Source organism: Hyposmocoma kahamanoa, unplaced genomic scaffold, assembly GCF_003589595.1.
Source record: "Hyposmocoma kahamanoa isolate Upper Pololo Valley unplaced genomic scaffold, ASM358959v1 62, whole genome shotgun sequence".
Taxonomy (NCBI): Eukaryota; Metazoa; Arthropoda; class Insecta; order Lepidoptera; family Cosmopterigidae; genus Hyposmocoma; species Hyposmocoma kahamanoa.
The window spans coordinates 24,101,197-24,115,455 of NW_020653850.1; the positions used below are offsets into that span (position 1 = coordinate 24,101,197).

Below are 14,259 nucleotides of genomic sequence, written 5' to 3' on the forward strand. Positions count from 1 at the left end.
GAGGTACGTGGTGGTACGTAGGCTAGCCAAACTCCAGTACATTTATTACTTGTAAGGAGCAGACACTCCATATACTAAATCATTGTTTACAAAATCTGATGATATATCAGCTATATATGATATATATATAGCGGAGGTGAAAACCAATATAATAAATAATGTGGGTGTGTGGGGGCAAAACATCAACTTAATGTACCAAAAGTCATCCTCACTTGCACGTGGTGCACCCTGCTGACAAACGAACGAGGCTCTGGCGACCGAAACCGATGGCGGTATATCCATCTACTGGCCGAGTCCTACGTACCCTGGTCAGCGGCGGGCAGCAGCGCTGTTGACGCGAGACTCGGCTCTGCGCTCACCAACCCGTTTGCCCAGCGTGGTGAGTATTATTAACCCCCAAAATGTCAAAGCCAAAGAAGAGGCGGCCCCCAGGCCGTCTTACCATTCCAGGCCAAGCCAGCGGTCTCGGTAACGGTAAGACAGGGGGTGCAAAGAATCTCCGGGTTACGGAAGGCTGCCACAAACTGACCTTGACAACGTATAACGGACGCAGTCTGCGGCTGGACGAAAGTTTGATGCAACTCGAGGTGGAACTAGATAAAATAAGGTGGTATGTGATAGGGTTGACTGAAATTCGAAGACAGGGGGAGCACACACTACTCCAGAATCGCCTGTTCTACTTTCAAGAGGGCGACCAACTACCCCAAGGAGGCGTAGGATTCCTTGTCAACAAAGTTCCAGTGACAACGTGCTGGAGGTGCTCAGTGTATCGACCAGAGTAGCGTACCTTGTCCTGAAGCTAACCGAGAGATATTCTCTCAAGGTTGTACAGGTGTATACGCCGACGTCGACATGTTCGGACAGTGAGTTCGAAGACGTGTACGAAGACGTGGGAAAGGCTCTACACAACACCACCAAGACCTACTTCACTGTTGTTATGGGGGACTACAGTGACATAGTGGGAGTGCGCGAATGCGAGGAATCGTGCATCGGACAACACGGCATTGGACGGCGAAACCCAAGGGGGCAAATGCTGGTAAACTTCCTGGACATGCAGGGGCTGTTCGGCATGAACACTTTCTTTACGAAGAAGCCCCATAGGAAGTGGACCTGGCAAAGCCCCAATGGTATGACGAAAAACGAGATCGACTTCATCTTGACGGACAAGAAGCGTAAACAAGAAGCGATATTTAGGGATATCTCAGTGGTCAATAGGTTCAATGCCGGTAGCGATCACAGACTCGTAAGAGGTACCCTAAATATCGAGTTTACGGTCGAGAGAAGCCGTATGATGAGATCTCTTACACGTCCAACGTTGCTCCAAATCATGCATGGCTCCGAAGCGTTCCAGTTAGAACTGAGCAATCGCTTCGCTTTGCTGGAAACCACGGTAAATGTTGACAAGGACCCTGAAGGTGTGGTAGGAGTAATTCGCGAAGAGGGAATAGGGCACTTCAGAATACAGCGAGGAGCCCGAAAGTCCAAACTCTTGACTGAGACTTTGGAATTGATGAGGACACGACGCAAGATGCCAGAGGAATCTTCACCAGAGCCTACTCAACAAAACCATCCGCAAGTCGGTGAGACGCGACCTTCGTAGCTTCAATACGCAACTCATACTAGAAGCTATTGAGAGGAATCGGGGGTCGAAAGTCTTTACAAAAAGACTGGGTAGATGTCAACTGACGAAGCTAAATACCTCGGACGGTAAAACTGTGGCATCAGTTCCAGAAATTCTCGCATAAGTCGAGGATTTTTACAGCAGTCTATATGCTCCAAAGCCACCACCCTCGTGAACGACCCAAGAGCCACACTTTCACGCCACTTCACAGACGATCTGCCAGAAGTGGACGAAGATGAAATTGGGATGGCTCTTAAACAGCTTAATAATGGGAAGGCTCCCAGCGAAGACGGAACAACCTCTGAGCTTCCCAGGGCAGGAGGAGACCCAGTGCTCAGAAAGCTCAAGGAGCTATTCAACGCCGTCATAGCCAACGGGACTACCCCGGAGGCGTGGAGCAGAAGCGTGGAAGCATTGTTTTTCAAGAAAGGAGACAAAACCCTCTTGAAGAACTACAGACCTATCGCGCTCCTGAGCCACGTCTGTAAGCTGTTTTCGAGAGTTCTCACAAATCATATCGACGGAAGATTTAACGCTTTCCAGCCACCGGAACAGGCAAGGTTTTGAAAAGGCTATAGCACCATGGACCACATACACACTGTTCCGCAAGTTATACAGACGTCCAAAGAGCTGCAGGATGTGCAGAAAATGTGGAACAGCCTTAACGCTGCCTCATTATCGGTCGGTCTTCGGATGAATTTGGACAAGACTAAGGTCTTGTTCAATGAGCTCGTCATCCTGGAGCCGATTTCGATTAATGGTGAAACGTTCGAAGTTGTCCGAGAATATGTCTACCTCGGGCAAACCCTGCAACTAGGCAGAGACAATTTTGACCTTGAAATAGCTAGGAGAGTGCAGCTGGGTTGGGCAGCATTTGGGAAACTGCGTCATGTCTTCTCGTCACCACTCCCACAGTGCCTAAAGACCAAGGTTTACAACCAATGCGTCCTACCTTACGGTCGTGACTTACGGAGCCAAGACGTGGAATATGACGGTGAACGGCAACACAGCGGTTAAGTTGTAAACTTAAGTGTTCCGTAATTTTATTTTAAATTTAATTGTTTTTATCGTGTTATTCTTGTAAAACCCCATTTCATTGCTGAATAATATCATTACAAAATATACTTATACAGTTTTTAAGTGCATACATAGTGATTTGATCAGGTTGAGTAAGTAAACAAAGTGACGTTGAAAACAGTCAGGTTAACCGGCCTAATACTTTTCAAAAAGTGTCTTATGTGAGATAATATCAGTGTTTGCAAATCACATTTATCAATTAAGTTCATTGTTACACAACTGCAACAGTAATTATCGAGGTTAAAGGTAATTTGAGCATTTTCTAGTCACTTTGGAAAGATAGCCGTTACGAATTTGTTTTTAAAAATTCTGTGCTCTTTCGTAAGTATTTCCATAATTATTAAGATAAATAGGTAGTTAAACTTATAATATAACTGAAGAGTGGTTATTTTGTCTAATATTTAGTCTTTGTACGGATAAATTGTAAGTAACACAACCTCACTATTTAGTAATCGCTCGATCAGCTGTCTTTCTTGCTAACGTTCTTTCAAATTGTTTTCATTTTCTTTTTCAAAAGCATACACAATGTTTACACGCAAAGCTGCTGCGGAACGTCAATTGGAGGATAAACTCCAACAAGCTTTATTAGAACTCAAAACAGCAAAGGCACTGAATGAGCAATTGCTAACAGAAAGAAACGATAGTGAAAAGGAAATATTGGACATTTTAGATAGGAATAGGCAATTAAAAAGTGATATGGCTGAATTGCTTATACAAATTACGGAGGTACAGTACCAAAGAGACCAGCTACAGATTGTGGTAGATGGATTCGACCAAAGCAGCAGCGCATTCGAAGAAGCCCTTGCACGCATTTCTTCATTAGAATGTGACCTACGAGACGCATACAATCAAATAACTATAATGGAACAAGCAAGGGACGAACAACAGTCAACACAGTCGCAGTCCCTATTTGATGAGCTGATCAGCAGTGCTCCCACAATGGTCTGTGCTGTACCACCCTCCTGTTCAGAACCAATCACCACTGATCTGACTTGTGAAAGTAACTCATTTAATTCAACAGCTTTAGCTTTAAATTGTAGTAAAAAAAAATTAAAAAAGTATGTCAAAATTAATAAATACATATCCAGTACAAATAAATTAATAAAGAAAAATGCAGCATTTTGTAAAAATGTATCATTAAGAAAAGAACGTCAGAGTTTGTTGAATGAATTGAGTGATTGTACACAAAATCTTGAGAAAAATAGGCTTAGCTATGAATGTGACACACAGCGCCTCCAGGCAGAATTACATAGTGTAACAAATTCATTAAAATTAATAACACAGAAATATGAAACTGCGCAACAGGAGATTAAGGAGCACACACATGCTATGGATAATTTATTAGATTTGTGTAGATATAATAATGACAGATTTGACTCTTTAACAAATAATCAAGTTTGCAATTGCAAAGAAATAAAACCACAATCCTCCCTGTCTGTGTGTGTCACTAATCCCTCCTCATTGTTGTTGCAGGAATCTAGTTTAGAATCAAAAAATACCTCTTTGTCAATAACTAGATCAAATGAAATTCAAAATAATATAGTTATGTATAGTGATGAAATGGGTAAAAATATAGGTTTGCAACTTAACCACCTAGGATTAAAATTAACAAATATTTGCATGCCAGGTGCAACATACTGTAAAATATTAGATAGTATTTTGTCAACTAAGTTTGACAAAGACACTACATTAATAATTTTAATTGGCAGAAGAGGAAAATGTAACAAAAAAGATTTAATACAATATTTTTCACAATTAAATAATTTAATTAATATAAAAGAAATTATTTTGTTAGCTTTTCCCTTCAGCAATTGCCTCACAACAAGTGAAAATAATTTGAGGCATAACTTAAATAGGACATTACACAGCTTGACATTTCATTATAGTAAATTTCATTTTATGGATACTAATAATTTTATTAGTAAATATTTTTATTTGACTAAAGATAGGTATTATCTTACTAGTTATTTTAGGAGACAGATAGCAGAGATGCTATCATATTATATTAATAATTCAGCCAAATCATTGGCTACCAGACCGGCTGCTTCTATTGAGCAGTCCGTTGACATAGGTCAGTTTACTGACAATAATAATTCTGTTGAAATTAATTCAATTTCTAATTATTTAAATTAATTAATAAGACAACGGAGAGATACTCTTGCAACACATTGACAGTAAGAAACCAACCTAAAACACACAGAAATAAAATAAATTTTATATTAAACCTGGTGCACCAAAATATTCAAGGCATGAAAGGCAAAGAGCTAGAAATAGAATTATTTATTAACTGTAACAATATTGATATTCTTTGTATTACTGAACACCACTTTCTATCACAACATCAGTTCATGTTTAGCTTCAACAATCACCAGGTGGCTAGTTCGTTCAGCAGAGAAAAAGCTATTCACGGCGGCTCTTTAATTCTTATTAAAAATAATTTAAAATTTAAAGAACGTACAGATATTGTGAGCCTATCTATTGAGCGGACTATAGAGATATCCTGCATAGAGCTTGAACGGCTTGTTATATTAAGCGTGTACAGACCCCCTCATTCATCTTACGAACTATTTGAAAAAAGATTAGATGAAGTTTTAGCCAAATTAAATAATATAAATAAATATATTGCTGTTTGTGGTGACTTCAATGTTAACTTATTAGAAGATTCCAGTGCTAGCAGTAGGCTCATATCATTTTTCCAATGTTATAACCTTGTGAATCTTTTTTTGGTGCCTACTAGAATAACTTCTACTACTGCCACTTGTTTAGACAACATTTATACCAACGCCGTACCTAGTAATAAATCTATTATAAATAAATTAACTTCAGATCACTGCGGTCAATTGGCCACTTTTAATATAACTGTTGACAAAATGCCGAAAAAGGATATCACATGTGTTCCGATAAATAATGGTCGACTTAAAGCTTATAGAAATAACGTAATGCTTAAACTAACTGACATTCCGTACGTTAACGATCCCAATAAATTGTATAATTCAGTTTTCAACATAGTGAAAAGTGAACGTGATAATGTTTTTAAGTCCAAAATCATAACTATTAATAATTCATTGAAATTTAGTGAATGGGCGACTGTGGGAATTCACAAAAGTAGACAAAGGCTGTATGATCTTTACGATGAAAGAACTTATAACACTAGTAACAGTTTTAATGATTTTGTTAGGAAATATTCGAAAATGTTTAAACGTGTTTGTGTGGCAGCCAAAGCAATGTTTATTAATAATAAAATAAAAAGCAGCGCGAATGTAGTAAAAACGACTTGGAATATTATAAATAGCGAAACTGGAAGGGTCAAACCTCGTAACTTAGATTTTCAACTAAGATTTAATGACAAAATTGTAAACACAGACGCAGAAGTTGCTAAAATATTTGAAATTTTTTTTACCAACATTCCAATTTTGACTACTAATTCGTTAAATTCATCTCCCACGGCCGCTGAATCCTTACTAAAAGAAAATAATGCAGTTAGTATCACTAATTTAAGGTTCCGTCATGTATTTCCAAACGATATTGTTAAAGCCTTTAAGTCTATAAATATAAAAAATACTGCTGATCTTGATGGTCTTTCAGTCAGAGTAATTAGTTCTATAGTTGATTGTATTGCGCCTTACTTAGCCTGTGTCTTTAATAAATGTGTTGATGATGGTGTCTTTCCTGACCTCATGAAGCAAAGTAAAGTTATTCCACTTTTCAAATCTGGTAGTATTTCTGACCCCACCAATTTCAGACCTATATCAATACTACCAACTCTCAGTAAAATATTTGAAAAAATTATTCTAAATCAGATGTGTGCACATTTTTATAGTAATAATTTAATGTCTCCTAAACAATTTGGTTTCACTCGGGGTCGCTCTACAACCGACGCTGGTGTAGAGTTGATTAATCATATATTTGATGCATGGGAAGTCTCACATGATGCTATTGGTGTATTCTGTGACCTTTCCAAAGCTTTTGATTGTGTGCACCATGATACACTGGTCAGGAAACTTCGCCATTATGGTGTGGCGGGACGTGATCTCGACCTTCTTAAATCGTATTTGCGTGGTAGGGTACAGAGGGTCGATGTTAACGGTACGAGATCGTCAGGGTCTGTAATTAGCATGGGTGTCCCTCAAGGTTCAATTCTAGGCCCATTTTTGTTTTTAGTTTATATTAATGATTTACCTAGCCTTATGGAGGGTATAAAACATGAGATAGTATTGTTTGCTGATGATACTTCCTTATTATTTAAAGTTAAAAGGCACCAATGTTCCTATGACGATGTGAACAAAGCTATATCAACTAGTAGTTGATTGGTTTGCTGTTAATAACCTACTTCTTAATGAGAAAAAAACAAATTGTGTGAAATTTACATTACCCAATGTTAGAGAGACGGTTACAAACATTGTAGTTAGAAACGAAAAATTGAATCTTGTGGATACAGTTGTATTTCTAGGTATAACGTTAGATGCTAAATTGCAATGGGGTCCCCATATAAGTAAGTTGTCAAAACGGCTCAGCTCTCCAGTGTACGCGATTAAAAAAATAAGGAAACTTTCAGACGTCGAAACCGCTAGATTGGTTTACTTCAGCTACTTTCACAGTCTAATGACATACGGCATTTTGCTTTGGGGTAATGCCGCCGATATCAATAGAATCTTTGTCCTGCAGAAACGTGCAGTTAGGGCAATTTACAATCTGGGCCCCAAAGTATCTTTGAGAGATAAGTTTAAGGAAATTAACATTCTTACACTAGCCTCACAATACATTTATGAAAATATAATTTATGTTAAAAGGAATAGTAATTTCTTTATGAAAAATAGTGACAGACATAACATTAATACGAGGAATAAAAATAAACTAGCTTTTCTTGATAGTCGTCTTCACAAAGTCAAACAATCATTTAAGGGGCAATGTATACGCTTCTATAACAAGATTCCGGTTGATATACAAAATTTGCCTTTCACGAGGTTTAAAACTATAGTGAAACAAAAACTTTATACTAAAGGTTATTATACAACTTCTGCGTACTTGGATGACAAAAATCCGTGGTAGTAACCCGTTTAGCTCATGGAGGTAGTCTCAATCTGATGTTTCAAATAAAAAAATATTGTAAATGTTAATTACAAAGAGCAACCCCTAGAGTTTCTTGCTCATTCTTCTCAGGGGAATCTGCCTTACGAATGAGCGGTAGAGTTTAACCATTGTGACGATTTCAAGTGTAATAATGCTTACCTATGAAATAAAGATTATTTTGATTTTGATTTTTGATTTTGAAACTGGCTCACAGACTACATGTCGCTCGACGAGCTATGGAAAGGTCTATGCTGGGTATCTCGTTAAGGGACAAAGTCCGGAACGAAGTTATCCGGCGTAAGACTAAAGTTGTGGACATCGTCCAGAAATGTAGCAAGCTGAAGTGGCTAATGTGGGACGTCCCCCTGCAAGATGGACCGACGATCTGCGCAAGATTGTGTACCCCGAGCAATGGAAAATTACTCGTGTTACCCCGCTACCGAAGAGTGGGACCAGCACAGACGTATCGGACTATAGACCAGTGGCTGTACTATCCGCCTTCGCCAAAGTGTTCGAGTCCCTACTCTACAATAAGATCTTCACGCAAATAGATCCATACTTAACAGACTCACAGCATGGATTCCGACCAGGTCGAGGTACGCACTCCAATCAATTATGCTTCATGCACTACGCGAGCACAGCTTTAGATGCACGTGTGGGTGGTCAGGTGGATGTGGCGTACTTTGATTTCCGCAAAGCTTTTGATACGGTCAATAACGACATATTGCTGGCCAAGTTAGCGTCCGCTGGATTCACAACAGCTTTGCTTAATTTTTTCTCTAGCTACTTAAGAAATCGAAAACAGTATGTAGACTATGGGGGGCACACATCAGAAGCGTTTTTGACGCCATCAGGGGTAAGTCAGGGTAGTAATTTGGGTCCATTAGAGTTCATTCTCATGATCAACGACTTGCCTAGGGTGGTGAAAAACTCGGGCTGTTTGTTGTTTGCAGATGACCTCAAGCTGTATACAGCAGTTAACAATTTAGAGGACTGCAGACGTTTACAGGAAGACGTAGATAGGGTCACCGAATGGAGCCTAAAAAACAAATTGTCCTTTAACACCAATAAGTGCAATTTAATGTCTTACACTCGAGCACATAATCCATACTTATACGAGTATAAGATTGACGGAGAGATCATGAATAGGATAAATTCAGTACGCGATTTGGGACTTCATATTTCAAAAGAGTTGACATTTCATGAGCACATCACGAAAGTTTGTAAGAAAGCGTATCGTAGTTTAGGATTTATACAGAGACAGACTAGTAGTTTTAAAAGGGTAGAGACATTAAAAATTTTATATAATGCACTTGTAAGAAGTCGACTAGAAAGTAGCTCCATAATATGGAATCCCCACGAAAATAAGTATAACCTCATGGTCGAGAAAATACAAAATAAGTTTTTAAGGCTTGCGTATTTTAGGACATAAAAGTCTATCCCAGGTTCCCTAATATGTATCCAACCGCATTTGTCCTAGGAATGGTTGGATATTATAAACTCGAGACTCGAAGGAACCTGGCTCTCGTCACGTATGTTTTTAAGGTTTATCGCGGCTTTCTGTGCAACCCGCAAATACTAGAGGCTATAGGACTCCTCGTGCCAAACATAGGCCTGCGCAGCTCCTTGCGACGACAGACTCTTGCACTGCCGCCGTGCAGAACAAATGTGCTGAAGCATGCGCCGCTTGTAACCGCTTTACGATTACTTAATGACATTAATAAAGAAATTGACATATTTTGTTGCTCACTGTCGAAGTTCGCAGAGGTTGCCCGAGACGTTATTTGTAAGATAGGTTAAGTATGAGTAAATTTTATTAGTGTTTTTAATTTGTAAGCTACTGACATTTTTAATATAATAATTTAATTTAACAAAATATGTTCAATATAGTTTTATATGATTTAGTAATAATGCCTTAATTCAAATTGTGACATGACATAATCGAATTGGACTCAGGTATTCTGTAATGATTAATGTTTATTGCACAGTGTAATGTAAATGAATAAATGAATAAATGAAATGAATAAATCTGAAGAAGGTCGTGGGTAGTGGTTGGATGCGGAAAACGTATGATCGGGCACTATGGCGTACACTTAGGGAGACTTATGTCCAGCAGTGGACTGCAATAGTCTGATTGATTGATTGATTGAAAACCAATGATACTAATTTAGAAATTTGTTTCAAAAATTGTTCTTGTGATTTACTAAATCAGCATCGCTTCTGTTCGTTTCGCAAAGATCACCACATTGACCAATCGTTGACATTGCGTTCTCATTTAACGGGTTCTTGCAACTTTCACCAGGTCGGGCTAACTTGGTCACGGTACGTCTTCGTCACGCGGTCGCCACTCGAAAACTTTTCGACCCTATCGGCCATCTGTTCCTCGAGCAATCTGTCTCGCCCGCTCCTACTTGAGTTCAGAAATTCTTCGAGCTTTGTTGGTAACTTTAGTTCTTTTACAGATCTCGTCATTTATGAATCGATTTCGATTGATAAAATATTATCATTGTAATTTTTGAATACTTTAACTCTATCTATTAAATGATAATCAGAAACAAAAAGTTACTACTTGTCACAGCAGACTTGAATTTGGGGATTTTTTTAATTAAAAATTATTATTCATGACTTCCGTTCATATTATATAGAGGTATAAAAAGTCATGCGATGACTAGTGCTGCATGTTTTTGAAACTGAATGCTTTTGAAAGCTGTGTAAATGCGCACACTTTAGAGCGACACACACGCGCGATTTTAGGCAGCGATGCAAGCGCGCGACTGTATCGATTCAAACGCGCGATTGCATCGCTACTCTTGGGATTTATAGGCGATTGCATCGACGCAATCGCGCGTGTCTAACCACTCTTACTCAGTTATGACAAAGATTACCTGGTAATGAGGGAAATGTAAAAAAAGAAAATGTATTCTAATTAATTATTTGTTACTAAACACGCGGAGAGGAAATACCTGGAAAATTCCAAAGCCGTAGGAACGGACGCGTAGTGTGGTGGGCAAGGAGCAAACAAGGGGAAACACGCGTGCCCTTGACCTTTAGATGGATGGTGCAAAGCCCTCGTTAAAATTTCCCATTGATTTCTGATTGCATGTTTACTAATTTTTACCTGCAGATGGGTTTTTAATCGTCTCACGTACACTCAAATAATTTTAATGATGTGTAACTTTTTTAATTGGTTTTTGTCTTGTGTTTAAATTTGGCCCTATTTACTATACCAAGTGATGGAATGAACAAGTCGTGCATGCGTATGAATGCAGTTTCTTATCTACAGAATAATAAATAAAATAGTCGAACATAGTATGTAAACTTAGAATGTACCTATTTCCTAGTATAATAATAAAAGATTTCTATTCTATTCTATTCTATTCTATTTCCAGATGACAGGATCGTTGTCAAAAAAAATGGGCAGTATTTACGCTATTGTCTGAATTTTCTATAACGCGCTACGTATCTGTAATCAACATGGGGCTCTATCTATCTAACTTAACTCAAACAATGTTGATTATTAATAACACGCAAGGGGCTGGCATACGTTAAAGGCTTAAGTTAGCACCAGGAACAGTACTATGTCAGGTAGAAACTAAATTAGAAAGTGTCTTATATGCTTGGCTACACGATACATTTTCTTATGTTTTCTTAATTTTTTATTTATTTATTTATTTATTTATTTATTCATGGAAAACCAACAGCTATAAACATTTAGTAAGAAACAGCAGTAAAAACATAAAGCCAATTACAGGTTTTCACTTATAGCTACAAGTTAGTTAAACACGAGCATTGGACTAATAAAAGTAATAAATACAGCAATCCCATACGTGCGTCAACAACCACATGTTATTCAATTAAATTAATTAATATATCTGTTATATTAATTAATTTAATTAATTAATTAAATTAATTTAATTTATAATTAATTAATTTTTTTATAATATCAAGTGACGGGACGTACTAATCGTGTACCTGGTAGTAAGCTACATGCCTGTTCATAACAATTGCAGCGCCACTCAGAGCTTTACATCGCGAAGACCCAAGTCACCCTTAGAATAATAACGCATAGAAACCTAGTCCGCACACGCTAAGTGAGGCAAATTGAAGCGCGCCAAAAGGGCCTACACGAGCGGGCGGGCCTTCAGTGCTCAAGGTCAACTTGCACCGCGAACAGATCAAGAATTTTAGCTAAAAATGACGAAATGTGCGGTAAATGAGTGTAAAAATACGTCAGACAAACATAAAATAGATAATAACATCATATTCCACAAGGAAGTAACGCGTTTCAACTTGTATTTTTATATAAATATTCACTAAAACCGAAAATTAACCTACTACTAAAACTAGCCTACATGATTTTGATTTTTGCCTCTCTTGTGACAGTTCGTTTCATATGAAACTATCATTCTATGCGTTATTATTCTAAGCTGTCACCCTGAGACACAAGTTGACAAGTCCCATGTGCCTGTAATTTCACCAGCACCCTTACCCTTCAAAACCGGAACGCAGTAATGCTCACATTATTGTTTAGCGGTAGAAATAGATAAAATGGCAGTACTTGTGACGAACTCTTTCATAAGGAATATCACTGCTGCTATAATGGATTTCAATTCATAGTTACTGTCACTTAATTAGTTCATGTGCTCATATGCAACTAAAAAATATGACACTCAGAACACCCAGAGCTGAACCGATTCAGGACATATCGAGTTCTTAGATTTTACCGATTACTACATAGATAGATAGATAAAGACTTTATTCGCTGATATAACACAAAAACAGATTAAGCATAAAAGAAAAAAACATAGCAAGCAGTGGAACGGCGCTAACTCAGCATATGCCAAAGTTTCCTAATGCGCTGGTTTTCAGTCAGGACCAACGAGAGGGATTAAGTTAAATACAGCTGTAGGAGTAAATTGTGATTTAAAGAGGTTTTAATGTTATATAATGTATTTAGAATATAATATAATTATACATATAATGTGAATAGATCAAGGCAACAACAAAATTCGATTCTAGACAGACTTACATATAAGAATACAAACACACTACACAGATTTTTGAAGTGAGAGTAGGTGTTGCCAGTACAGTGCTTGGAATTTGGGTACATAATGGAAATGAAACTGTTTTTTCGGTTCTTAAAGCGAGTTACCCGAAATAAAGCTGGAAAAACAGTTTCTAGAGCAAATTGTTTTGGTATTTAGTATTAAATATCGGTCTTATGAAAAATATACAATACACTTAAGGATATTGTTTACAGAACGTGCTAATTTGTTACACGATAGTATTTACTAAATATAAAATAATTTATTTAAGAATAAAATATCTTGTACATAATTTTTATATAGAGATGTTTCGCTTTAAGTACTACAGAACACCTGCTAAATTTTAATATTCAACTGAAGCCCCATGGTTATTAAATTCACATTTTATCCTAAAATTTGAAATTTTCCCAGCGGTTTAACGACTCGCCGCGCCGCCAGCTACCCTGTCAGTCGCCATCGTACGCTTGCCGACGTCGAATTTATGTCAAATTTTCTCCGCGTGTTCTTATTTTATTGATATTAATTTTGGGCGCCCGGACTGCGGGACGCTTTACCGTGCTTTCACGTACATTAATGGCGAATCTGAATTATATTTACTAAGCAACAACGTTTAAATTACTCTGAATGGTACAACCGCGCGGTCGCCACTTGGTAAAAGAAAAATAAATGGAGCGTACTTTGCCATGCGCCCTTACGCGCCCGCAGTGTGGTCGCTTCGCATTCGCTGCGAGCCCGTTGAGCTCTCGCTTCGTTTTGAACTCGCTCGCAAACCGCCAGTGTGATAAGGCCTTTATGGTGTGATCAAATAAATATTATGAAAAACAGTAGCGCTTACTTTCATATATTTACTTTTGTTTTAACCCTTAATCTTCCATCGCACAGTTTTTACGAGTTCCTAATTACCGGGAAACAGAACAAACAAACAAAAAATCAGTTACAACAAAGTGCGTGAAACTTGTTAAAATAGTTCTCGGTAAAAAGAGCCAAACGGTAATTTGGAGATTTATTGTTATAGATTTGGTCACGAGCTCGTTAGTTTAACATCGAAGACGGAAACGGGTCGACGTCGTTTAATGCGTGTAATGGCAGGTCACTTACGACCACATGTCGTATAATCGCTCCTGAGTAAATGTCGTAGCATTAGGACAATTTCTCTACGTATTCACAGCTGAGCATTTCTATTGTTAATTGAAGTTTTCTATTAATGCATTGATCTTATACACAAAATACGTTACGTTCATAGAAATTTGTCGCAGCCTGTATAGATATTTCTTTCAAAAGGTTGCGCATGTGCATTGCCGAGGCATAGATTATGATTTTTTTGGAGCAGAATGAACATTTCAAAAATTAGGTGGGAAGTAACACGCAATTTACAAAAAAATGTTTGCAATTTTAATCCTAAATACAATACAACAAAGTTTTTTTTAACAAATAATATTCATCTTC

At 37.8% G+C, this 14,259-nt stretch overlaps 1 protein-coding gene across 1 annotated transcript; it reads left to right on the top strand.

Annotated features, from left to right (window-relative positions):
• The first annotated feature begins 401 nt into the window (after positions 1 to 401).
• On the top strand, positions 402 to 2,188 carry LOC113229400. The gene is made up of 3 exons (XM_026462971.1): positions 402 to 610; positions 709 to 1,580; positions 1,782 to 2,188. Exons 1-3 carry the CDS (start codon positions 402 to 404, stop codon positions 2,186 to 2,188), a joined length of 1,488 nt encoding a protein of 495 aa, XP_026318756.1.
• Positions 2,189 to 14,259: the final 12,071 nt, after the last annotated feature.

What these genes read in the sequence shown, in the direction of transcription:
- LOC113229400 (XM_026462971.1), top strand. Translation starts at nt 402, where the DNA reads ATGTCAAAGCCAAAGAAGAGGCGGCCCCCAGGCCGTCTTACCATTCCA. An exon ending in GAACTAGATAAAATAAGGTG is followed by an intron (nt 611 to 708) that starts GTATGTGATAGG and finishes AACTACCCCAAG; the next exon opens with GAGGCGTAGGATTCCTTGTC. An exon ending in ACAAAACCATCCGCAAGTCG is followed by an intron (nt 1,581 to 1,781) that starts GTGAGACGCGAC and finishes TATGCTCCAAAG; the next exon opens with CCACCACCCTCGTGAACGAC.